We start from the raw sequence: 25,992 nt of genomic DNA on the forward strand, positions 1-25,992 counted from the left end.
TCGCTTGTTCGTACATACCGAAAAAAAAGAAGTCTACAGTACTCCGTACAAGTGAGTAACATTGACTCTCATCACTGCCCGGTGGCTACAGTATGGCGGCGCTCGACTCTTCTTCTTCTTCTCGGATACCTTAGCATTTCCTTCTCAGACAAGTTACGCTGCTTGGTAATTTTGTTCCGCGTGTCCAGCCTTGCATTGCATAATTCCTTCGAAGACTTCAACTCCAACTCTCCGTTTGCGCTCGGCATAGAATATTTTTACATGTACAACCCTCGTACCGCTACAGCTACAACTACATCTACAGCTACAGCTACCGCTCAGCCTGAGTCCAGGACAGTCTCTTCACATAACCAACAGCAACAAAAACAAACAATGTCTTGAAAGAACACCATTCACAAGAATATTCTCCGTATATAAATAAAGTCACAGCAAAAAGAATGGCTTCCCCAGATGCCATTGAGCGAGGGATATCCCGCTCGTCATCGTCACGCCTGGCCCACGAGAGAGAGAAAATCGAGATTGAAAGCATAGCATCCAACGAAGAACCCATACCCGCACTAGAACCTCCACCTCGCCATCCTCATCATGGCCACGACGCCGACGCATACACATCGGGAAACTTCAAGTACGAATACCTCACCTTCGACACCGACGTCTCGTTACCGGGCCTCGACCTGCACAAATACCAGTCGGCACTATCGTGGACACCGATACACAAAACGATAATTCTCGTCCTGTGCTGCTTGTGCACCTTCTTCGCCGCCTACAGCGCGGGGTCTTACTCGATCGCCGCGACGCCCCAGCGGCAGAAATGGAACTTGAGCGCTGTGGCATTCAACACCGGCGTGACAGCTTGGGCCATCGGCTTCGCCTTGTCGCCCATGTTCCTGGCCCCCTTCTCCGAGATCAACGGCCGACGGCCCGTCTTCCTCGCGTCCGCCGTGATCTTCCTCGCCGGGCTGATCGCGTGCGCCACGACCCCGTCCTTCGCCGGCATGCTCGTCGCGCGCTTCTTCGTCGGCGCCGGCGCGAGCACGTTCTCGACCATGATCGGCGGCGTCCTGTCCGACATGTACACGAACGAGGACCGTAACACGCCCATGAGTATCTACTCTGGCTTCGCGCTGGCCGGCACCGGCGTTGGCCCGCTATGTTCGGGCTTCATCGTTGGCCGTGCGAGTTACCGCTGGGTGTACTACCACCAGGTCATAGGCGTCGGCTGTCTGTTGGTCGTGGTGTACTTCTTCTTCGAAGAGACTCGGGGCTCCGTATTGTTGAGTCGCAAGGCTCGTGTCATCAACGAGTACCTTGAGAAGACCGACCTCGAACACGAACACGACCCCCAAAAGTTCACAACTCCCAACGACACTCCTGAGGACCCGGAGAAACCATCCCTCGGCGTAGTCCCAACAAGGTTGCGCTACAAAGTCGCGGCCGACGAATCGCGGTCGTCGTTGGCGCACATGCTGTATCTGTCACTCACCATCCCCTTCAAGCTCCTGTTCACCGAACCCGTCGTGTTCTTTTTCTCGTTGTGGACCGCCTTCGCCTGGGCGCTGCTGTACATGACATTCTCCGTCATCCCGCTCGTGTTCAGCACTCGACACGGCTTCGACACCGAACAGTCCGGCGCCGTGTTCGCGTCCATCGCGATCGGCTCGATCCTGGCGACGGTTGTGTGTGTGTTCCAGGAACGCATTGCGAAACAGTACTGGCCGAAACTCACCACGTCCCCCGAGGGCCGGCTGTATTTTGCCTGTCTCGAGGCCGCGCTGCTGCCGATCGGGCTCTTTTGGTTCGGATGGACCACGTTCTCGAGCGTGCACTGGATCTCGCCCGTGCTGGCGTTGGGTTGCGCCCAGATGGGCATCTTCGTCATCTATCTCGCCGTGTTCAATTACCTGGCCGACGTGTACCATCGGTACGCGTCGAGTGCGTTGGCCGCGCAGGGGTTTGCGCGGAATGTCTTCGCCGCCGTCTTTCCACTGTTCACGAATCAGATGTTCCGACAGCTGGGCTATCCCGGCGCGAGTAGTTTGTTGGGCGGGATCGCCGCGCTGTTGACCCTCGTGCCGTGGGTGTTGTTGTTCAATGGCGAGAAGATCCGCGCGAGGAGCAAGATCGCCAGGCAGATCATGTCGACTGAGCATCATCGTTAAAGGCATGGAGATGCCTATCACGGCCTATCACGGCCTGTATCGTATATAGTATACAGTATATAGTTAATCCCTATTGTGAGATTCTTAGAGGCCTTTCACTGAACCGCGGCCCTGAAGTAAACCTTGCACGTGATCTGGCGCAACCTCCGCGCGTGCCTTCAACGGGTCGTGGCGCGTCTCAACTGAATTATGACTTCATCCGCGCCTGGCGCATGCTCTATCCAAGCTCTGTCCAAGTTGCCTTCGAGCATATCTTGAACGAACGTCTCGCATCGACGCTGCTAGTACTCGAATACATTATAGATTTTGGACTGGCCCCAAAAACTCCACGGATACATCGACTCAAGCACCTGTGAAGTGCCCCCGAAAGAACAATGCCCAAAGCCGCCAAAGCACGCACCAATGCCCGCAAGTCCATACCCGAAGAACTCTGGTTCTGACCCCTCAGATCCCAGCGACAGCGGTACCAGCCAAACGGGCGTGGGCAGCTCTATGACTACTACCAATAACGGAAGCCGTCCGGTGAACTACCTGTTTCATTGCGCGGTGGCCGGCACGAGCGATCCCATGGTAACTCGTATGCTGTCTGTCCCATCGACCTTGACACTCGAGCAGATGCACGAGGTCATGCAGGTCGCCTTTGGTTGGGGGGAATTGTCACCTGTGGAGATTCGAGCTTCAGAAGCTCTATTCCACCGAGAAAGAGGAGTAGGAAGATCAGATGCAGGTATGTATGCCGTGGTATGCCCATTCCTCTGATCGCGCAGTATAAATCTCACTTCTGCACACCGCTTATTGAGCCGTGCCGAGTCTACTTACTTACCCGTGGGCGCAGAACGGCTTGATGCCCCTGTTGAGTTTCGAAATGGACCCTTGGAACATGCAGGAGTCCATGCCCGATCGGAAGGACACTTTCAAAGATGCTGCCAAGTGGAGATTGTGCGACATCTTCGAGAAGGACGAGTACCGCGACAAAGTCAATTTGATTTACGAGTACGACTTTGGTGACAGTTGGGAGCACCAGATATCGTTCATTGGCGTCGAGTCGCCGGGCCTTCGAATGAGCTTGATGGCTGATGCCGAGTACAATTTCCCCGTGTGTTTTGCAGGCGAGGTATGAGCTAATCTTGTCGTCCTCTGAGAGAAGCCAGTTGACAGAAGCTGACCGCTGACCTTATCTCCAGGGACATCCAGTTGCGGAAGACTGTGGCAGTTACGAAGGCTGGGAGGCTCTCAAAGAAGTCTTCACCAAACCACGTTCGCGTGATCCAGAAAATCTGAAAAATTGGTACAAGACGGTCTGTGCCAATGGTGATCGGAAGGGCCTTGACCCGTGGAAATGGAGCATCTTCGACGTCAACGATGGTCTGGAACAAAGGAGGGTGTGAATATCAGAGGTGCCAGTGTATGCCATACGATTCAACTCCCTGGGATCAAGCTGACAGAATGTCAGGTTCTGACGGGACTGAAACTCACAATGGCCTGGTTGCCCTACCATGTATTATAGATCCTGGGGTTGGAATTTTCTTGCAATATCTTCCTGATTTCAGGTCAATCGGGGAGTTGTCGATTGATAGAAGGATCACTTGTAGTTTAACAGCTCTTGAGACATGTAAAGTAGTCACCGCTGTCGTTCGTTATACTTCAATTCAAATCCATCATACCTATACTTTCGAGGCAAGCACGCCTTCCCGGCAGCTTGTTGTTGTACAAGATGGTACCCATAATTGCGTTTCTTTTTGTAATCTCAACGCAGACCGGCCAAACGACGTCCTTGCACCTCGGTAAGCGCTCTGCTCCCGAACAAAAATGCCACCACCCCAAGAGCAGCCAGGACAGGTAATGTTTGAAAAAGGTTCCACACAGTATAGTAGAGGAAGAAAACGCCTTCGATGCCAATAATAGAGCCGACGAACAGCGCGTGCGAGAGAGGAGCGTCGGACATGGCTTTTGAAATGTGATTGATGTTGCCGCCTAGATATGCCCACTACGATGGTTAGCAAAATGCAGGATGCCCAAGGCTTGCCAGTACTTACAGCTCCGAATAAAGGCGAGAAGGTCGCCACAACTGCCAGCAGAAAGAAGCTGCTGATTGTAATATTTGGGCTCTTTGGGTCCGACCGGAAAATGTGGTGAATTTCGGGCAGTTTTCCATATCGTACGGGTTTCTCTGCTACTGGAATAGGGATGTTTGGGTCCAGTTCAATAGTCAAAGGAAACGCTTCGCTGTTGTACCCTGCTGAGGAGCCAAAGGAGGCAATGACGATGCTCGCAGATAGAGGTGAGGAGGACCGGAGAAATTGTGCTGGAAGGTCCTTGTGTGTCTGTAGGCAGACGCATTGTAAGCTTGGGGGGTTTGACATGACGGGTATGGCAGGCTTACCAGCTCGACCTTTGCTTTTCCCGACTCTTTGACGCTGAACGGGTATGAGATGTCTAGTTTCTTCGAGGAGTCTTGAAGCAGGAGGAACGCTTGGTGTGGACGTTTGGCGGTCTTGCCGTCTTGTACGGTTAAGGTGACTTTGAGAGTATCGGCGGCGCCAATTGTCACCGGCTTCGAGAGTGCTTTGGAGGGGAGAAGCCTGATCGACAATCAAGGTCAGTCGAAATTGTCCAAGCAATGTTCCAAGTCAAGTCAGGGGCAGACATACTGCTCCTTGAGGCCACCTCCGACGCCTGCGCCCTTGGCTACAACGTTCACCGAGCCATCAGTAAAAGTCCAGGAGGCGGCTACGGAGGTCGACGTTAGAGCTGACACCAGCAGGAATGCCTGCGATAGCAAGCCTTGTAACCTCATAGTGATGTGTTGTCCAGTCGTAGAACTGCTGGATTCCTAAAGGTCAATGGGCAATTAAATGTTACGTCGCCAGATGCCTTCTCCAACGCCAAGACCCGATTGACGTCTTACCTTAGGTAGGCGAGGCTACGAGGCTGAGCATATCCTACCTAGACGAACGAGTACCACTGTACTTTGTCCTATTTAGGAGGTTTGACATGAAAAACTACGCAGAGACGGTTCGGGCATCATTTGCTTGTTACTAGCTTCATCAGAAATCGCTTCCCGCCAGACCTATGTGAGATATCACAATACCACTGAACAACAGGTGCTTCAGCTGGCTTAGGGTCTATCGCCTCCACACGCCTCCTATTTAACCTGAGTATGCCCCGTCCGGTGCCAAACTGCCACGAGCTTCTCGCAGCCTTGACAGCGGTGCTCCACGTTCTTTAGACCACTGACCATGTACGGGAGGAAGGTAAAGATGACGGAGTGGAAGAACAAGCAACAGGCCCAAGCATGATTCATATTGCCGCTTGAAAGAGACGTGACAGTCCTGCCACGCAGGCCACAGTACGGACAGTCAACCAGCGCTGGAAGGTGGCCTAGGTCATGGATGGGCGTTGTTATCGGATAGTCGGGCTTGCCGCCTGGAGCTCGGGTTTGTGCCCATTGATTATCGGCGACAACTGCTTGGCCCAGGGGTTCGGGGCTCTGGTAAGGGCTACCAACGAGGTCAGCTCCGGCTATACGGGCACCGTCCACTCCTGGTACATACTGCTGTGAGTTCTGGGAACTCTGGATGGGGGTAATTTCGTATGGAGGGCATTCTGAGAGATGTTCAGCATTACTGAGATATCGATCTGTCCCTTGGAGCTTTGAATACCTTTTTTATCCTCGCCTGCAGCCATGATGTAGTGGAGAGAGTCAGAGACCTGGATAGATCAGACTGAAGTCATCGGTGGTCTGCACAGAGGCACAAGATATAGGAACAATCTCAATGCAAGCCTTCGTACTCGTATACACGCGGCTTGGACCCCAAAGGCACGGGACATCCAGGCAGCGACATTTCTTTGCCTTGCAACCATGCTTCAGTGCCGTTTGGTTACGCATGCATGTCTCAAGTAGTAGTATCATGCGTGGGCACCTGGTGTTATCCGATTCCGGTGATATCTGATTCGTCTCCTCGTTCTTACATTGAAGCTAATTACGTGGACTCTTACAAATCCTGGGCCTACTAAATAGGTGGTCAGGTGGTTGCATACTTACACCAGGCACTTTCATTTGTGTGCAAAGGATATCTTGCGGTAGAGAATGCAAAAGACTTCTTATAACCCAAGGACGATAGCATTGCCCAATATGTGGAAGAGACGCGGGTATGATTGTACGGACAGGAAACCTCAGCCACTTTACGGAGAAGTGCACCAAATGTAGTTGCCGCGCTAAATTTTAGTGCGGGCGAGGAATGCGGCTTAGCAGCTCTCAGAGTTGCGGTGTAAGGATTGCTTACTAATTTGTATAGTACTTTTTAGTACTCGCCTCGAGATTTTTATACTTTATATATAAAGCTTATAATAATTATATCTTTAGTATCTATAATTAACTTTATTTTATATCTATTTCTCTTTAAAATAATCCTTTATTTATTTAATTTTATTAATTTTAAAGGGTACACTAAATATAAAGATAATAATAAATAAAAAATATATTAATAGATACTTATTTTATTAACAATAATTTAATAGATAGTTAGTTTTTACCCTTATATTTTCTTCTATTTCTTATCTTTCGGTAAAAGTAATTAAAATTAGAGAAGCCGAGCGGCCGCGGCGTAAGAATTCGCTTACCGTTAGACTTATAATCGAGTTGGCCTTATAGAGAGATATTAGTACTAGATATTTTATTATTTAACGATCCTAGGCTCTTACTTTATATTTTATCAATTAAAAAACTACGTAAATTATAGCTTATATTAAGATCCTTAAGCGATCTATTCGAGCGATTATAAAAAGGTTTTACGTCGCAATAGAATTCTTAAGTCCTTAATTATTTCGTTAAGAATAAATATACACTAAGGCGTCTAAGGTGTTATAAATCGCTCCACGATAAGGTATCACGAGATAAGGGTTCCTTGGCAAGTAGGAAGTATAGAGTGTATGTCTGTAAGAGTACGAGTATATAAGTAAGTCGCTATACTAGAGCGAAGCTGATCGATATCTAAAACGTATAGGTATAATCGTAAACGAAGTTGACTATATAGTAAAGCTATAAAACGACCTTATATATATAGTCGTATAATCTATATAATCTATTACTTTACTTACTTTACTTCTAGGGCCGATAGAGCACTAGATCAATAGATTAGTATTACGTAACCTAGCCTTACCCGGGACGAGGCTATCTCTTCGGCACTCTTTTCTCTCCCCGTCCTACGTAGCAAGGTATTACGGCCTCTTTTTAATCGTAGGTTAATTCGTAATACTTTCCTCTCCTTAGAACCTATCGTTATTCTTAACGTATATAAACGTAAGCTATCCCTTATTCCGTATATCCTAACTCTCTTTCTTTCTTATGGCTAACTATATCGCGTCTCTATCGTAGATATCCGAAGTAGTCTTCTATCTAACGCCGCCTTAATCTTACCCTAGCTATTGAGTTCGAGTAATCTATCGTAATGGTCGTCTATTCGAACTACGCTAACTTAGGTGAACTGTATTACTTCTCGAAGGAGCTATCGATTAAGTATTCCTATTGTTTAAAAAAGAATATAGACTATAACGGTTCCTTCTCTCTAGAGAAATTCCGTAAGATAGTTAAATAAAAGAAGCGATTACGGCTAAAGTCTCGCGCTAAGCGCCGAGAGATTAATCGTCTCCGCGAAAAGTGAGTGTTAGTCTATAGCGCTCTTATTAAGGTCTAGTAGACTATATTATCTCTAGATTAAGAGATCTCCTTACTTAAAGAGGGTAATAAGAAATTTAACGAGGATCTATCTAAACTAGAGGATAAATCTCGTAGGATACTTCGTCGTAAAATAATAGCGTTAGAAGTTTTAGAGGACTAGCCCGAAGACGCGGAAGTAGCCTTTACCGATCCTAATGTATAGCTGGAGCCTTCGGATGTTGACTAGTCTTCTTTATTAGATTCTATTGGTGGTACTTCTTTATAAGTCCCTAGGTAAGGTTTTTCTCGGGTTCCTAAGTATTTTCTTCTTCTTTATATCTTAATTACTTAATTAGGTAGTATCTTTATTGTCCTTTAGTTTGGAAGTCTACTATTCTCTCGACGTTATATAGTAGTTTCTAGGTTTCTTTATATATTAGTATTGATTTGGGTTTAGCGTTTAGTGGTGCTTTCTTAAGGAGTGATTTATAGAATATCGGATAAATATTTATTTCTCTAGGTAGTTCTAATTTGAATATTATTAGTCTAAATTTCTTTTTGATTTTGTAGGGTTCGATCTTGGTGTAATTAAGTTTGTTTAATGGTCGTTGTATTTTTATATTTTTTCTAATAATGTAGACTAGGTCTCTCTCTCGAAGGTTTAGTCCCTTAGATCTTCTCTTATTGGCTTGTTTTGTTGTTTTTTCTATGATTTTCTTTAATTGTTTTTATAGTATTCTATATAGTTCTTTAAGTCTATTAATTAATATCTACGCTTTCTTTATAATTGGTTTAAATTCTCTTAGGTTATTATTAATGTTTGGGTGTCTCCCGTAATTTGTATAGAATAGTGATATTCCTGTAACTGATATACTATTATTGAAAGTAAACTATATAATAGGTAATAGCTCTATCTAATTGTCTTATTAAAAATTGACGTAATATCGTAGATATTGTTTTAATGTTTGGTTGGTTCTTTTTGTTTGTCTATCTAACTATAGGTAATATACTATTAATAGTTTTTAGTGTATTCTCGTTAAATCTATAAGTGATTACTAAAATTGTAAAGTAAATAGTTTATCTTAATTTAAGCGTATTTCTTTTGGTATTTTATATTGTACGATAATGGTTTTATAGAATATATATACTAGTTCTTCTACCGTAGATACTTCCTTATATAGTACGAAGTATATATATTTAGTTAAAGTATCGTTTATAACTAAGATACTATTAAATTCTATACCCGTAAGGGGTTCTTTGGACTTCGGTAGCTTAACGATAAAGTCGAGTGTAATAGTCGACTATACTTTACTGGTGATTTTTAGTGTCTAAAGTAGTCTATATAGTTTATATCTTACGTATTTAGCTTTATAGTATATATCGTAGTTTTTAATATACTTTGTTATATTCTTTCGTAGTCCTTTCTAGGTAAAGTCTCTTATGACTAGTTCGATTGTCTTCTTAATCCCTAGGTAACCTGCTAGCTTATTATTATGTCTTGATTTAATGATCTCTTGTTTCTATCGTTCTATTAGCTTGATATTTATAACTACGAGAGTAGTAATCTCGGGCGTGGTATATATTAAGGCGCTATTTCTTTCCTTAAGTATAGCCATTGATTCTAGTTTAATATTTTTTATGTAATTTAGCTAGCGGCTAAGTATATTAGCTATAGTGTTTTCTTTTCCTTTAATATAGTATATCCTGAAGTTATATAGAGCTAGTGTCTCTATTTATTGGACTTATCTTCTATTGAGTTGTTTTGTTGTTGTCTAGTAGAGTAGGTTCTTATGGTTAGTATAGACCTATATAGGGTACTTTACTTCTTTAAGATATACTCTCTACTATTTTATTGCTTTAATAATAGTAAGTAATTCTTTATTGTATATATTATAGTTAAGTTTCGATTTAGTTATCTTTCTTAAAAAGTATACGATCGTCTTTAGTTTTCTATTAGGTTGTTTTTATGTAAGGTAAGCTTTAATGGCTTCGTTAGATATATTCGTTTTTAGTATATATTCGTATTTCGGGTTATATATCGTTAGTATTGGCGCGCTTATTATGGCCTTTTTTAGTATTTGGAATATGTTCTTATATTTCTATCTAAATTTAAATTTAATATTCTTCTTAGTAAGGTTTATTAGTGGCGCGGTAATCTTCGAAAAGTCTCTTATAAACTTTCGGTAATAGTTAAGTAGTCCTACGAAAGCCTATACTTTCGTAACGCTGGTTGGTTTTGGCTAGTCTTTAATTGGTCGAATCTTATTAGGATCCACTTCTATTTGGTTTTTGGAGATAATGTATCCTAAGAAGCGTATTCGTTATTAATGAAATTTATACTTACTAAGTTTAACTAGTAGATCTCTCTCTTAGAGTTGTTTTAGAACTTTTTATATATATTTTATATATTTCTCGTATATCCTCGAGAAAATAAGTATATTATCGAGATAAGCGGTTATAAAATTGTCTAGATATTCTCGAATTGTATCGTTAATTAATTCCTAAAAGGATACTAATATATTGGTTAGTTCGAAAGATATAACTAAATATTCGTATAGTCTAAATCGGGTTTTAAAGGTAGTCTTCTATTCTTCGCCTTCCTTTATTTATACTTAATAGTAGGTGTCTTATATATTGATAGTAGTAAAGTATTTTAATTTGAGGAGTTGATTCTATAGCTTATTGATTCGTGGTAATGGATATCGGTTCTTTCTAGTGATCGTATTAAATAGTTAATAATTAATGTATACTCGAAGTCCTCTATTCTTCTTTAAAGTAAATAGTACCCTATATACTATAGAAGACTTTAATGGTCGAATAAAGCCTTTCTTTTCGTGTTTCTTAATGTAGTCTTTAAGAAAGTCTTCTTCTTTCTTAAATAGTTATCGAAGCTACTCGTTATACTTCGATACTTTTCTCTCTTCGAGTGGTATTTTATAGTCCTATGGCTTATATTTAGGTAAGGTAGCTAAATCTTTCTATTCTTTAAATAACTTGGCGAATTCTCGGTATTTCTTGGGTATAGCTTATACGCTTATTTCTATAAGTATCCTTTTTCGAGGTCGTATATATACTACCTAGATATAGTGTACTATAGTGGATAATTGGTCCTCCGTCTTATTTCCGTGACTATAATTGGGAAATATAAGATTTCGGTGTTTTTAATCTATCCTTAGATTATGTTCTTAAAGCTATTTTAATTCTAAAATTAAGTCGTACTTAATAGATATAAAGTCGAAGCTTACGATCTCCTTATATCCTAAGATCGTAAGTCGAATGTCTCGTACTTCGTCTTGTATCTATCTTCTACTATACTCTATAGGGGTACTATCTACTATATTTAGTTAGTATAGATAAGTTTTTTTTTTATAATATTTTTTTAATATTATCTTTAGTCGTAGCGATATATAGTTTTCTTATATATTATAGTTAATTATAATATAGATAGGTATATCTTATACCTTCCCTTCTATAATAAAGTAGGCTAGTAGTCTTAATTAATAGGTTGTATATAATTCTCGAGGCTTATTAGAGAATAAGGATAGTCTCTTATTTCTTATTTTTATTTGTTTTTTACTATTGGCGTTATAATATCGTATATTATTAGATTGAGTTTTCTATAGATACTTCGTATAATCGTCTCTAGTATATCGTAATCTTAATACTCTCTATCTATATAATAAAAATATAGGCTTAGGGCTTCTTCGTAGTTAAGATCTTAATAATACCGTAACGTAACTTTTCGTATATATTCCTCTAGTTCGATATCGAGGTCGAATATAATATATAAGTATTGTTGGTTAATAATCTCGTATTTTTAATTGATATAGGGTTATACTTTTTAGTATTGGGTGATTATAGTTAGTGATACTCTAGTTAATTTAATGATTATAAATTTATATAGTTCTATCTCTTCGCTTAGTATAACCTTTGGTTCTATTATTATTAGTGTTCTTTTATTTATATCGTATAGATCTTTATTATTTTATTCTTTATATTAGTAAGCTAGTGGTTCTTCGTCGACTTTTAATATAAGGTGTTGTATATCTTATTTCTATATTAATATCCCTTAGATATCGTATAAGTGTATATTTTCCTTATTTAGGTATTTTTTCGATACGTATAACGTAAGAGTTATAATAATAGGATATATCTAGGGGTCGTTAAATAGCTTAAAATATAGTTTAATACCTTGTCCTTACTAAAATCTTATAGAAATAGTAATAGATAATATATTGTATTTAATAATTGTATACTTTATAGATATTTCCTTAGTAAGGTCTACCGTTCCTTTGGTATAGGGAAAGTTGAGTATTTATCGTGATTTATTTTTCTATATGTAATGTATATATAGCTATAGTGCTTTATCTCTATAAGCGTAATATCTCTAAAGTATAATATCTCGTTGTTCCCTAGGTTATTCGCTTAGCGCTAGGTATAGAAGGTAAGGTATTGTATAGGATATATCGTAGATAAATCTTTCGACTATCTAGTACCTAGTGGATATTACCGCTGTATATTGGTATACTTTCTTAATAGTATATAGTAATATATAGATCTTTTTCTATTCGTTATTAGTATCCTTTTCCTCTATAATGAAAGTAAAGTTATAACTTTCTTATCCTATAATATCGTATATATATAAAGTACTATATTTATACTACGCCTCGTATTTAGTTAATAGAATTAACTTACTTCGTAATTTTGGGTCGCCGTAAGGGCTAAATTTTTGGTGTAGGGTTTTATATTACTCTAGCCCCCCTAGGGTGTTAATATATAACTTATTATAAGGTGTATTGACTTAATATTTAGTGCGGATGACTACTACGTTTATTCCTATTATTTCTATTTTATATTTTTTCTATAGGTAAGCTAATTTTATAACTAAAAGACTTTTAGTCTACTTATCTTCTTCTAAAGTATCTAGTAGCTATTGTCGTTGCTAACGTTTTTTGTTCTTTTTTCTATAAGAGAACTATTCTAAACCTTCCTTTTTAGGTAGGTAGATAGGATAATGATCGTTAAAATAGAATGTCTAAGAAATTATAGCGTACTCGAGGCTCTCCTTTTGCTTACGCTTAAGATCCTCTTTGAACTTCTTTAAGTCGTTGTTAACTATAGTTAGTACGGTTCTAACTTCTTAGGGGTATAATGCTTCCCTGGAGGTTGTTTCTTTCTTCTAGACTATTCGTGGTCCTTTCTATATTTTCTCGATAATGCTAGCTCTCTCGATAATAGCTATTATTCTATCGTAACCTCGCGATATACGTTAGAACGCGCTACGTAATTTAGTGAATTATGTCTAGGCTTTCTTTTCTAGCTCTTTAAGTTGCGCGAGTTCTTTTTTTATCGAAATATTGGCCTTTTTTTCTTCGATATCGGCTATAATTTTTTCTATTATATATAGTTCTCTTGGCCTATTTCCGTAGTCTTTAGCTATATATCCGGATTTTCTATAACTATAGTATAGGTTTTCTTTCTTTCGTCGCTCTTACTCTTTTTTAGATGGTCTCTTATACTAGAACTTACTTTTATTTAATTGTAAGGATTGGCCTTATTCTATAGCGTTAAGATTTATTAGGTCTCTATAGGATTAGTGACTTTTCTTTTAATAGAAGGTTTCTCTAAAGTGTAGTCGTCCGGAACCCTTCTTTTTAAGTTGTCGTTCGAAAAGCTAATTATCGATACTAATAGCCCTAGTAACTAAGTCTTTAAATTACTTTAGGCGGTCTATTCTTATTTTATCCTTTATATTATCCTTAAGTCTCTAATAGAATATAGAGATAAAAGTATAGTTTTCCTAGTCTAGCTTAAACTTAAGTCGTTAAAATAAGGCGTAGTACTACGCAACTAAACTAGTTTACTTAAGTTACTAGATTCGTTAGGTAGTCTACTAAGCCTCTCTTAGTACTCCGAAGATCTATATAATTATATCTACAAAATTATTGTATTTACTAAAGATTCTCTTAGTTTTATCTTCTTACTAATCTTAGTTATAGGTTAAGTAGTCTTTTATAAGGGGCTTAATCTAATGAAAGGCTAACTCTCTTATATATATAGTAGTATATAAGACCCTAGTAGGATAAGTGTTATAGTTGTTTAGTCGAAGTGTAAATATAACTTAGAGTTAAATAAGGAATATTTCTAGTTTAGCTCTATCCCTATAGAATAGTTTAACCTTTAGTCTATCCTTTTTCTCACTAAATATCGAAGTATTAATAGAAGTTAGTGGGGCCGTAGATCGGACTAATCTAGTAGGGGATAACAAACGGATAGAAGCTTTAGAGCTAGATATAGTATCGTATACTTCTAGTCAAGAGATAGTTAAAGTATTATAAATCGCTCTATAATAAGGTATTACGAGATAAGGGTTCCTTGGTAAGTAGGAAGTATAGAGTATATATTTATAAGAGTACGAGTATATAAGTAAGTCGCTATACTAAAGCGAAGCTAATCAATATCTAAAATATATAGGTATAATCGTAAACGAAGTTAACTATATAGTAAAGCTATAAAATAACCTTATATATATAGTCGTATAATCTATATAATTTATTGCTTTACTTACTCTACTCCTAGGGTCGATAGAGCACTAGATCAATAGATTAGTGTCACGTAACCTAGCCTTACCTGGGACGAGGCTATCTCTTCGGCACTCTTTCCTCTCCCCGTCCTACGTAGCAAGGCGTCACGGCCTCTTTCTAGTCGTAGGCTAATTCGTAATATAAGGGAAATATTAGAAATTAAGGAAGAGAAAGTTCTAAGTTTATTAAGAATAAATAGATCTATAAGAGAGAAATCCGTAGAAGTTTTAGTCTATAAGTATAATATTAGTATTAGGAATAGCCCGTAGATCTAAACCCTAAAAAGACAAAGATTCGTAAAATTTAGAAGAGAATTCTATAAATCGAATAAATATACTATAAAGAATAGATTTCTAATAGTTAGTATAACTCTAAGACTCCGGCCTAAATTCTAAGAATCGTGACTTCCTTTCCCGCCCTAGAGGATGAGCACGCCGCTCTAACTCACCCTCAACTCCCCTCGCACACTCGGGGAGCTTATCCTGGACTCAAGCTGGACTCAACCCTGCTCCCCGGTGTCTAGCCAGCTAGTGTAGAGACCACATTTCCTTGAGGGTGCGTAGATGTGAGACTGGTTGGGTATAGTCCAGTTTTACTCACCCACACAACTCGTGGGTTTGACTAGATAGCTTTTTATAGGTGGAACTCCCTCAACACCATACAGATGTGGGTGCAGGTCACATTCCCGGCAGCCACCCGAAGCCTTGGATAGCAGTGGTACGTTGTCTGTCCTATTGGCTCTTGTTTTATCCAATCGGAGCGGTAAGGAAGGGTGTTGAAATTTCAATTGGCCAAAGATAAAACCCCTGCAGAATCTGCAACATTTGAAACGTAGCTTATGCGGTCTCGACCAATATACATATGGTTCTTGCAGGTCCGCTAACTTGATTCGGTTTCTTCGGGAGCCTGCGAGACGGCAAGGATATTTTTACACGTAGAACTGTGGAAGTAGGGTGGGTTTGCGTCTCAAAAGTGAAAATATCTGCAGGCCATATGATCCCGGACCCAGTGACTGTCGTCGACGACTAACCTACAAGTCCATGACCGTGCTCGCATGCCAAGTTAACCCTTACCCTGATATATCAATGGCGCCAAAGGAGAGAATGACCGCTTCCCACTGCGACGTTACTTGATATGCTGCTATAGGGCATGATGTCCTCCGAGCTTGAGCCCTCCTTTTCCTCCTGGAATATGTCCCTGAACTTTCCCCCATCGTGTCTTCGTGCCCTTCGTGTCTCTCGACAAGCTGAGTTCACTCGTGGTGCTTCGTCTTCGGAACGCTCCTGCCTGAGTATATCTTGTCATACGGGCCTCTGTCACAGAGACCAAGTCCACCGATCTCGTCGAGTCCCCAGTCATGACTTGTATTCTGCCCGAGGCGAAGACTCCCAAGTAGTGGGCGCTACAATCATGAGAGAACCTTTATCTCCGCTCGATGCTGGAATTCGAAAAAGAGTACACAAAGCTTGCGATCGCTGTCGCCTGAAAAAATCAAAGGTTTGTAACCAGTCTAGCGTCATTCCTCGGCTGAACCAGGTTTAATCTGTTCCTTAGTGCGAGAGTTCCAGTCCCTGCAGTCGATGTAAAGCAGACAACGCCATTTGTGTCTCTGGCGAGCGCAAGAAGTATCGCGATAGGCCTACCCTAAAGGGTAAGGCCTCCAATCCTCAGTCGGCCACAAATCAACTAATTCGAACGCTTAAAGCTACGTAGAGATACTCGAAAGGCAACAAGTGCAACTCGTCGCTGGCCTACAGGAGTTGTACAAGCGTCTTCAGAGCGGCCAAGGCTGGCTCGGTGCAAAATTGACGGAGACCAGTGACGGTATATCATTAACCCACGACATTCTGGAAACATTGGGAGCATTGCGGTAAAATGGCAATGCTAATCACGATACATTCGAGGACGATCTTTATGTCTTACAGTAGAGACTGATCGCCGATGATGATGACTTCACGCAATGATAATCGTTATATAATTTATATATACATCCGGACAGCAGCGCTCCTTCACCGATACACGGGCCTATCGCGCGAAGACCGAACTTCACCAAGCCGTTCGACTTGATACCAGCCCCTGCCACGCCCTGGAACCAGACTCCCTATCCTGAGTATGCCCAACACATCCATTGTATGGAAATACACATTCGACCCCACGTTATCAATATGCGGTCGAATCCCAGCTGGAATTACCCAATTTCCGCAATGGATTCCTCCATAGACTTCGGCAACCAATTCGACTCTCAAATGATGGATTGGCCTGTCGACGGGACGTCCTTTCTTTTAAATGCGTTTCGAGGCCACAAAACCCCTGCAGCGATCAACCCGCACTTAACGATGTACGATTGGGCTGGCCAGGAAGACCCTCAACAGTATCTCAACTCAGCGATGCTGACATGACCTTAGCCGGATCTGGTACATAGTCTGCACCGACATTTGTACTGCATCCAAAAGCGGACGCACCGCCGTTGGGGCGTCTTCTGACCGGAAGCCCGAAGTAGGAATGGCACAAGGCTATGAATGAAGGCACATACCAGTATATCCAACTTACTCAAGCTATGTTGAAGGTTACCTTGCGACTACCTCGAAAGTTCTAAAGGTACGCTTAAGCTACTATAGGAGCGTAGAGTAGAGGCTAGACATTATCACGATTAGAAGATACTTATTAAATAATGTTGTCGCCTAGCTAATAGCTATTTTATAATATAGGATAGAAATACCCTAAGGTTAATAAGCTATAACGTAATACTTTACTATTTAAATAAGACTATTAATTTAAGTTTAGTTCTTTATATTTATATATATTTAATATTATATCGACGCTATAACGGTGATCAATAATAATAATTAAGGTATTTATAAAGATAAGGCTATATAAGATTCTACTAGTAGATTTAGGGTATCTTAATAAGTCTAGAACGTATAATAGCCGATAGATACGGGCACTAGATATTAAAGATTTTTATAGGATTAGTAGACCCTATAGCTATTAACTATAACTTAAATTCTTTTCGCATTACGAGCTTTACTAACCCCTTAACCCTACAACATAAACAACTAGGTTCGTTGTTAGTCTATAGCCTATAGAGAACGATGTCCAGTCATTTCTTATAGGAGCAAACTCAACTACTTAAGTGGCATTCTTCTGCAGCCAATCTTCCCATTGCTCCACGATCCATCCACTGCTGATGCTTCGCTCCTCGACCCCGTTGAACAGGACTGTTGGAGTAACATGAACCCCTGTAAGTCGATTGGCCTTGGTCATAAATTTGATGTCGTCGGTCACTTTGTTGCCGACGTTGGAGTCACCATCTTCTGAGGGCTTATCAGGTACCAGAAGTAACTCTAGGACAGCTTTCTCATCAATGCCGTCTATTGAGCCGGCCAACTTAGCAAGCCTCTTGTAGGTGTGGTTGCGCGTTTCATTGACTACGCCAACATCGAAGTAGTCTTTCTGCCGTTCGAAGAGCTTCTCCGAAAATGCCCAGAAAGATTTGGGAGCCGTTCTTAGTACGGCAGCACCGGCTTCATGGACAAGCGTAGAAGACGGATGCCACGGCTGGATTTGTTGACGGAAGATGACTTGTACGCCTGGATTCGTGTACTTCTTCTCTATTAAAGGCACAACTCTCTTGTAGAAGGTCTTGAAGAACTTGGCCGAGAATGGACAGACATAGTCCAAGTACAGTTCAATCGTGTGCTTTTCTTTCGCGTCCATTGCGGGCAGTAGCTGTCCGGAAAATTTGGGTGGAAGAGCCATAATAGTGGATGTCTCGATGTTCGATGAAGAAAAACAGGGTGGCTTCTGTTAGAATTGGTATTGCACTGGACGAAGTATAAGAAGGAGTCTGCTCCGCAAACTTCAGTCACCAGATATTGGATTTATGAGATCGCCCGGTTATATATCTACTGCGCGCCGGGGCTTGCCCCGCATGCTTTTTCGACGTCAAACCGGCCAAACTTCCACAAGACCTTCCAGTCACTATGACAACATGTCCAAGAGCTTGGACAGAGTTTGTGCGGTAAGATTATCACACCTCAGTAAGGGATGATGTCAGATCCCGAGCTCAGGTCGTCAGTCACCGAAGGTATCGTCAATTCAAAAAAGGTGCATTAAACAATAGTTTCTCAAGTCGTTAGGTATAACTACCTAAGCACCGACCACCAGGATCAAATTTGAACCCAACCAGCACGTAAATAAGTCTCTCACACTTTTCCGCGACGAGAAGAAGCCCCTGAGCTCCAGTGCAGTATCGCAATGTCATCGCCGGCAGGTCCAAACCACGAATTTATGCCCCTTCACAATATCTGCGAGTTCCTGAACGCGCTGCACATTTACACAGATGACGCTCGAAAAGGCAAGACGCGAGCTGTCGAGGCACATCATTTTTGCTCGCATGTGCGAAAAGGTGCATCACTCATCCACTCAAAGAAATGATCCCACCACTTTCTTACGATGGGATTGCTGACTTGGAGTCCTCTTTATTTATTACTAGATCTACGCCAATGCCTAATCTACGACTCCGGTGGTAAAGACGCGCGCCTCATCGGGGTCGAATACATGATCCCCAAGCAGGTCTACGAAACCCTCGATGTCGACGAGCAGAAGCTATGGCACAGTCATGAGTTTGAGGTGTCATCGGGCATGCTTGCCCTACCTAAACCGGGCACACATAACCACGACGATTGGGACGAGCTGGAAACCGAGGCGATGAAGGAAGTAGCCGGTCTGTATGGCAAGACCTGGCACTTCTGGCAGGTCGACCGCGGCGACGAGTTGCCCCTGGGTTGTCCCACGCTCATGGGCTCGCTGACATCCAAAGAGCAGATGCCAAATCTAGCGGAAATGCTTGCGCCGCGGAATGAGACGTGGAGCATTGACCATGAACACAAGGCTCGAATCCGTAAGAGCGCGGGTGTGTCGGGCCCTGGTATCCATGAAAACGCCGACTCGTGGTGGAGAGAGGCTGATGGCAAGGCCAACAGGTCTGTCTTTCAAAATATGACGGATGCGACTCATTGATGGATACTCTAGGATTAAATGAGCATTATCAATCAACACAGCTTCTAAAATCTATCCCCGGGGAGGAATGCTCATATTCGCCCAATCTTGACCTCAGTTGGAAGCAGTAGAGCAGGGACAGTAGAGATAATAGAGCCAGTGGGGGGAGTTTTGCACGATCCGCGGGACTTTCATGCCCTTGAGCATACCAATTTGCCATACACGACGATTCTAACGCTCGGTAGCTCTTTGGTGTCGCTTTGCCATTACTCAATTAGCCGTCATTTCTAATGTGAGTGATTTGGTGGACATAGCTTTTGCTCTACTACACAGCAATCTTGACGACAGCCCTCTCTTACGCAAGTTTTTTCCGACAGTAGTGGATAGCGATCGTAATACTCTATTTAAAGTTGTGTATTACAATTATTGTTGTATAATACTTACTAGGATATAGAAACATAGTTTTATAAGATGCCTTTGAATATATCGAGTGATCGCTACGGAGTATCTCTAGAGTAAGTCCCCAATCTTATCCTCTAACTACCTATGCAACGTTTAGAGGTACATTCACGAATCTGAATCCCTAGGTAGCCTACCACCTCTGACGTTCACTTGCATAGATTGTTGTAACAACTTTGGCTCTGCAAGGCCCCTGTCTCTGTCCAACCTCCATTTTACAAATTCTTCCTTTTTAATACCAGATTTGACGTTTTTGTTCTCTTCGCTCTGGGTCTTCACAGTGGTGAATGGAAAAGCTTTGGTGCCATGTCCTCCTACTGATGCTTGTCGCCTCTCAGTCGGATAGTCGTGACCAGTATATAACTTGCAATGAGCTGGAAAATTCAGTAATTTCAGCATTGCGTTGTACAGTTCCGTGGCTGAGTCCCCGGGGAAATCGCATCGAGCAGATCCGACGTCAGGGTTGAACATTGAGTCGCCAGTAAACACATATGACCCGATAATATACCCGATATGGTCGGGTGTGTGGCCGGGTAAGTGGGTGACCCGAGCCTCAATACCACTGATGGGAAAGGTCTCATAATCGTCAAAAAGTGTAGTCGAAGGCTTCATGTAGGTCTTTTTGGGGAATATTGTATATCCCACCCATTCTTTCCTGAACATCTCTAATGCGTCTTAAACATCTCGATCTGGTAGGTTCTACTCGATGACCTCCCAAGTTGAGATTACAATTGTAGCCAAGAGCGGCGAAAAATTGGGAAACAGGGAAAAACGAACCCAGCTTGCCTATTTATTTATAACTGTCCTTTTACTTCCAGAGTAACTACCATTTAGCTCACTCTCATCAATCCACTGCTGACTATCACTGAACAGCAATTCCTGAGTTGCATACGATGTTATCAGATATCTTGAGATCTGCCGGTTCGGGGTCGTTTTCGGCGCCGCCCTCACGGCATCTCGAGTTTACCACCCTTCAGTCATTATCAATCAGTTGCGCCTGGCCGATTTTCACATGCTCGAGGTCTTCCTGACCGCGGGCGCCACCGGCGCGTAAGTGCACCGTTATTGTACTATGGAGACGGCACTCCGTATTTAACAGAGTTTAGGTTTGTCATGCTTACCTTCGAAGCACTTGACATCGCAAAACGCAGTAGTCGATCGAACTCGACACTTAACTGGTTTTCCGCCTACGATGGCAACATTGTTGGAGGTGCCCTTGTTGGCGTGGGGATGAGCCTTACTGGTGCCTGTCCGGGTACTGTCATTGTCCAACTTGCCCAAGGTATCCCTTCGAGCGGAGCCACCGGCTCGGTGCACTCTTAGGCGGTTTATTTACGCGAAGTTTGGAAGACTGCTAGAGGCCAAACACGGACCAGAAGGCGGATTTTCACAGCCTGGCGTTCAGACGATCGCTGGGAAATTGAACTTGGAACCCAGAACTGTCTTTCTAGCTTTCGAGATCTTGTCCCTTGTCACCATTGTCTATCGACTCTTGCGTTGCCTGGCAGGTCTCTCGCGGTACCACCCGTGGTGGCAGGGCTCCTCATTGGCGTTGCGCAAGCAGCCTCGATTCTCCTCACTACCAGTCCGCTCGGGGTTTCGACTGTGTATGAACAAGTTGGCCGCTATTTATGGCGAGCATCAGGCTTTAAGGACGTGTCGAAACCACCGACCCCACCGAAGGCCGTCATTTTTGCTCTCGGCGTGCTTAGCGGCAGTCTTGCAATCGCCAGCCGCCTACAATCAACGATACCGGTGGATATTATTGGGATTTCCTTCATTCAAGCATTTGATCGGAGGGCTTATCATGGCTTTTGGTGCGAGGATCGCGGGCGGCTGTACATCCGGGCATGGTCTCAGTGGCCTATCATCACTATCCTTTTCCAGTTTGGTTACAGTGGTTGCCATGTTTGGTGCAGGAGTCGCAACTCAAATGCTGCGAACGTAAGGGTGAAGTAGTTCGCAGCGGCAGCCGCACGAATTAGAAGTAGTATTTATTATTTCATATTGACTGCGAACGACATTAAGACATCAATGTCGTCGAGGGGCCTCTAAGTAGAGTTGAAGCGATCGGGTCCTAAGGAGATTTGGCAATAAGGCAAACTATTCGACCTGGCTGTGGAATCTGAACATTGTGTGGTCTGTTTGAACGTTCTCGGCCAAGGGAATGACTATATATCAAGTATTTCTGTTCTTCCTGCTTGTGGTTACGTAAGCCTTTCTTGTCTGGAGGTCTTCTTTAAAGAGACATTGGCTACTGGCAGGTTTATGCGGTGATTGAACCTTAGCGTAATATCTAAAAGATGTTCGTAGTCGTCATCGAATCCGGGTGCGGCTCTAGTGTCCCCAGCATAATCACTTAACTTTGGGCAGCAGTAAGCACGTGAACTCTTTGGCTTAGATTGCACAGTTTGTCTGGTGTCAGCTGCCGAAAGGTACGATATTCCTAGCGATCAGGGCTATTTTGGGGGGGGGCAAGACGACCGCGTTCGAACTCCTGAACCGCCAATGAGGGACGGGCGTATCACTTGACCTGCTTTCTAAATGAAAGTCATTAACTCGATAGGGCTTCTTCCAAGGGATACGTAGGATAATAGGATCAATGCCTAATCCCTGACGAAGGATGGCCCAGTATATTACCGAAACTAGGTTTGGGTTCTTCCATTATATCTACGTAGCCTCTTAGGCCGTGAAAGTAGCTCGAAAAGTTTACACTATAGAGAAATAGTAAAGGTATAATGGTAACTACAGTTAGAGTTAATATAGTAAGGATATTCGGTATAGTAAGGATATTCGGTATAGTAAGGGTATTTCGGTGTAGTAAGGGTATTTCGGTATAGTAAGGATATTTCGGTGTAGTAAGGGTATTTCGGTATAGTAAGGGTATTCGATATAGTAAGGGTATTCGATATAGTAAGGGTATTGAACTTCTATAGCGTCCTCTATAAATTTAGTAGATCTAAATTAGATATCTATTATAAATCGCTCTACGCTAGAGTATTACGAGATAAGGGTCTCTTAGTAAGTATTAGGAATATACCCAGGCCTTCTAGACAAGTCAACGGGCTTCCGTATACGAGTCCTAGGCGACCCGACACTTAGACTCGATAGAATGCCGAGCGTTAGACCACCTATCTAACTCGGTAGATATACTTATACGACTCGCATAAGGAGAGCTTACTCTCCTTATACTTAGAGTCCTATAGAGACTAAAGGTTAGGATTATCTAATACTGATTAACGAAACCATTTATTATCGCACTCTATCTATTCTTATTAGATATTCCTTATAAAGATATTCCCTAGGCTTCTAAATATTCTTTTTTTCTTTATAATCTAATTATTTAATTAAATAATATCTTTATTAATTTTTAACCTTAGAATCTACTATTCTCTTAATATTGTATAGTAGCTATTGAATTTCTTTATATATTAGTATTGATTTTAGTTTAATATTTAATAATACTTTTTTAAAAAATAAAAATAAATTATATAATAAATAGTAGTTATACTTAATTATTTTATTAAAAATTAATATAGTATTATAAGTATTATTTTAATATTTAATTTATTTATTTATTTATTTATAAATAATATATTATTAATAGTTTTTAATATATTTCTATTAAATTTATAAATAATTATTAAAATTATAAAGTATATAGTTTATTTTAGTTTAAGTATATTTCTTTTAGTATTTTATATTATATAATAATAATTTTATAGAATATATATATTAGTTTCTTTACTATAAATATTTTTTATATAATATAAAGTATATATATTTAATTAAAATATTATTAATAATTAAAATACTATCGAATTCTATATTTATAAGAGACTCTTTTAATTTTAGTAGCTTAATTATAAAGTATTACGTTAATTTTTAATAAAATAATTAGATATAGCTACTATTTATTATATAGTTCGCTTTTAATAATAGTATATTAATTATAGAAATATTATTATTCTACGTAAATTACGGGAAATATCTAAATATTAATAATAATCTAAGAGAATTTAAACTAATTATAGAAAAAGTATAGATATTAGTCGATAAACTTAAAGAATTATACGAAATACTATAAAAATAATTAAAGAAAATCGCGGAAAAAACAATAAAATAAGCTAATAAAAAAAGGTCTAAGAGACTAAATATTTAAGAGAAAAACTTAGTCTATATTACTAGAAAAAATATAAAAATATAACGACTATTAAATAAATTTAATTACACTAAAATTAAACCCTATAAAATTAAAAGGAAACTTAAATTAATAACGTTTAAATTAAAACTACTAGAAGAACTAAATATATACTTAATCTTTTATAAATTACTTCTTAAAAAAGCACTATTAAATACTAAACTAAAATCGATATTAATATATAAAGAAATCTAATAGTTACTATATAATATAAAAGAAATTCTAGATTATAGGTTTATTAACGAATAAATATACTATTTAATTAAATAGTTAAAGTATAAACTAAAGGATAATACTTAGAAACTAAAGGAAAATCTTATAAAGTAGATAATAGCTAAGTATTATTTAATTAAACGATATTTAATTAATTAACTTAAAGATAGAGATATCGATTTAAGTAAAGTTAGAATTATCTAAGGCTACCTTAAAGTTCTCTAAAAGATCCTTAAGAATATTTAGTGTATATATCTCTCATTAAAGTATAGCGCTAAACCTCTCTTTTAATTTAGTAAGGGACTTTTTATTATTCACTAAATTAAACGTAGTAGAGGCTAAGTTTTCCTTCGCCTAAGATATTTTATTTATAATCTTAAGAAGCTCTTTACGTATTATAGGGGGGGATTAAAGAAGCACTATATATACCTAGGAGTCGACAATCGATAATCGAAACTGCGCAACGGGGCTACGAACGAGAGGATACGCTGCAATTCCTTATGCCATAGTAAAAGATATATAAAATAAAACGCGTCGGCACAGAAATCTCTACGACGGCTCTCTTCGAGTTCTCGTATATATATTCTTTATTGTAGACTGTCGCTATTTAACTATCTATATACTTTCTATATATCGTTTCGATACTTTTAATACTTATTTTCTTAACCTTTATTCTCTCTCTTCTTTTTCTTAACTATTAAGAGTAACGATCGTCTTTACAATATTCCTCTCTACTATAAAGGAAATATTAATCTTTAGTTAATATTTCGTGATCGATTACGACTACTACTATATAACTTATCTTCTTCGACGTGAGATCTTCGTTGACTTTAGTCTATAATTTAATCTATTACTTCTTCTTCTTTACTAATTTATTTATACTTACGTCTTTTAAGTTCGTTATTATTTACGCTTTACGAGAATTCTCTTTCTTTCTCCCTAGATTCTATAAACTTAGTCTATTAAGATTTAATCTAGATAAGTCTAAGTACTAAGGTTTACTATACTAAAGTTTACTAAAACGAACGTTTATATAATATAATAAAAGACTTTAAATATATTGTAACTAAAATTATATATTTAGTTAAATATTAGCGAGCTTTTTAACTATTAGTTTAAAGGTTAGGCTAGCCTTAATAATAGTAATAAAGTTCGCGATTATAAATACTCTATAATCGTAATTATTTAGCTATTACTTTAATACTACACTATTTATTTAATCTATTTATCTATAATTCTTAGATAATAGTTCGATAAATAAATAGATATATCGATTATTTATCGTTAAGTTAAATCGTATAAAATCGAGGATTATCTAAAATTATAACTTAATTTATATAACTATAATAAATTAATAATTATTTTCGTTAGTAATAATAATATATAAGTAATGAAGGTAATTATCTCCCTACACTAATAAAGATAACTAACTAGGGTTATCTATATAGCGCTTTTAATATAAAAGTTCTACGACGATAAATTTATTATCCTTATTAAAAGGGTCTCGTAACGATATAATTACTATATTAATATATAAACTATTGATCTAGCTAATCTCGCTAATATCTAGACTTTAGATAATCGTATATAGATCTATATAATTAATTATTATATCTCTAAATAAAAGGTTTTCGTTTTGTACTCTTTAATCTTCGACTCTAAATTCCCGTAATTACTCTTATAGTATATAATTTAATTTAACTATAGAACCCTAAG

The 25,992-nt window shown here is 39.9% G+C and overlaps 7 protein-coding genes across 8 annotated transcripts; 4 read left to right on the forward strand and 3 right to left on the reverse strand.

Annotated features, from left to right (window-relative positions):
* Nucleotides 1–21: 21 nt before the first annotated feature.
* Nucleotides 22–2,251, forward strand: PV05_09897 (uncharacterized protein). Its single transcript, XM_013456278.1, has one exon. The coding sequence runs from the start codon at nt 438–440 to the stop codon at nt 2,157–2,159; it is 1,722 nt and encodes a 573-aa protein (XP_013311732.1). The 5' UTR covers nt 22–437; the 3' UTR covers nt 2,160–2,251.
* Nucleotides 2,252–2,667: 416 nt separating this feature from the next.
* On the forward strand, nt 2,668–3,684 carry PV05_09898. 2 transcript variants are annotated; one of them, XM_013456279.1, is made up of 4 exons: nt 2,668–2,886; nt 2,995–3,273; nt 3,344–3,564; nt 3,613–3,684. In XM_013456279.1, exons 1-3 carry the CDS (start codon nt 2,881–2,883, stop codon nt 3,545–3,547), a joined length of 489 nt encoding a protein of 162 aa, XP_013311733.1. In that variant the 5' UTR covers nt 2,668–2,880; the 3' UTR covers nt 3,548–3,564; nt 3,613–3,684. The 2 variants fall into 2 exon arrangements, with proteins under 2 accessions (XP_013311733.1, XP_013311734.1); XM_013456280.1 differs by having other exon boundaries at nt 3,344–3,684.
* Nucleotides 3,659–4,986, reverse strand: PV05_09899 (uncharacterized protein). Its single transcript, XM_013456281.1, has 4 exons — nt 4,811–4,986; nt 4,543–4,741; nt 4,196–4,483; nt 3,659–4,146 (listed from the first exon to the last, which is right to left on the reverse strand). Exons 1-4 carry the CDS (start codon nt 4,954–4,956, stop codon nt 3,907–3,909), a joined length of 873 nt encoding a protein of 290 aa, XP_013311735.1. The 5' UTR covers nt 4,957–4,986; the 3' UTR covers nt 3,659–3,906.
* Nucleotides 4,987–15,549: 10,563 nt separating this feature from the next.
* PV05_09900 (uncharacterized protein) lies at nt 15,550–16,415 on the forward strand (the record flags this gene model as incomplete). Its single annotated transcript, XM_013456282.1, has 3 exons — nt 15,550–15,899; nt 15,957–16,053; nt 16,108–16,415. Coding segments are annotated over 3 exons (455 nt in total), but the record flags the coding sequence as incomplete, so codon positions are not given.
* A 1,116-nt stretch (nt 16,416–17,531) lies between these two features.
* Nucleotides 17,532–18,161, reverse strand: PV05_09901 (uncharacterized protein; the record flags this gene model as incomplete). The annotated part of the gene is made up of 1 exon (XM_013456283.1): nt 17,532–18,161. One exon carries the CDS (start codon nt 18,159–18,161, stop codon nt 17,532–17,534), a length of 630 nt encoding a protein of 209 aa, XP_013311737.1.
* A 696-nt stretch (nt 18,162–18,857) lies between these two features.
* On the forward strand, nt 18,858–21,185 carry PV05_09902 (uncharacterized protein; the record flags this gene model as incomplete). Its single annotated transcript, XM_013456284.1, has 3 exons — nt 18,858–19,387; nt 20,766–20,912; nt 20,969–21,185. The coding sequence occupies 3 exons, from the start codon at nt 18,858–18,860 to the stop codon at nt 21,183–21,185; spliced, it is 894 nt and encodes a 297-aa protein (XP_013311738.1).
* On the reverse strand, nt 19,971–20,525 carry PV05_09903 (uncharacterized protein; the record flags this gene model as incomplete). Its single annotated transcript, XM_013456285.1, has 1 exon — nt 19,971–20,525. The coding sequence occupies one exon, from the start codon at nt 20,523–20,525 to the stop codon at nt 19,971–19,973; it is 555 nt and encodes a 184-aa protein (XP_013311739.1).
* Nucleotides 21,186–25,992: the final 4,807 nt, after the last annotated feature.

Source organism: Exophiala xenobiotica (genome assembly GCF_000835505.1).
Source record: "Exophiala xenobiotica strain CBS 118157 unplaced genomic scaffold supercont1.6, whole genome shotgun sequence".
In the NCBI taxonomy this organism is placed as follows: domain Eukaryota; kingdom Fungi; phylum Ascomycota; class Eurotiomycetes; order Chaetothyriales; family Herpotrichiellaceae; genus Exophiala; species Exophiala xenobiotica.

Coding starts and splice junctions, on each gene's coding strand:
- PV05_09897 (XM_013456278.1), top strand. CDS start 438: ATGGCTTCCCCAGATGCCATTGAGCGAGGGATATCCCGCTCGTCATCG.
- PV05_09898 (XM_013456280.1), top strand. Junction 3,274..3,343: donor CCGTGTGTTTTGCAGGCGAG/GTATGAGCTAAT, acceptor CCTTATCTCCAG/GGACATCCAGTTGCGGAAGA.
- PV05_09899 (XM_013456281.1), bottom strand. CDS start 4,956: ATGAGGTTACAAGGCTTGCTATCGCAGGCATTCCTGCTGGTGTCAGCT. Junction 4,742..4,810: donor GGAGGTGGCCTCAAGGAGCA/GTATGTCTGCCC, acceptor ATTGTCGATCAG/GCTTCTCCCCTCCAAAGCAC. Junction 4,147..4,195: donor TCTCGCCTTTATTCGGAGCT/GTAAGTACTGGC, acceptor TAACCATCGTAG/TGGGCATATCTAGGCGGCAA.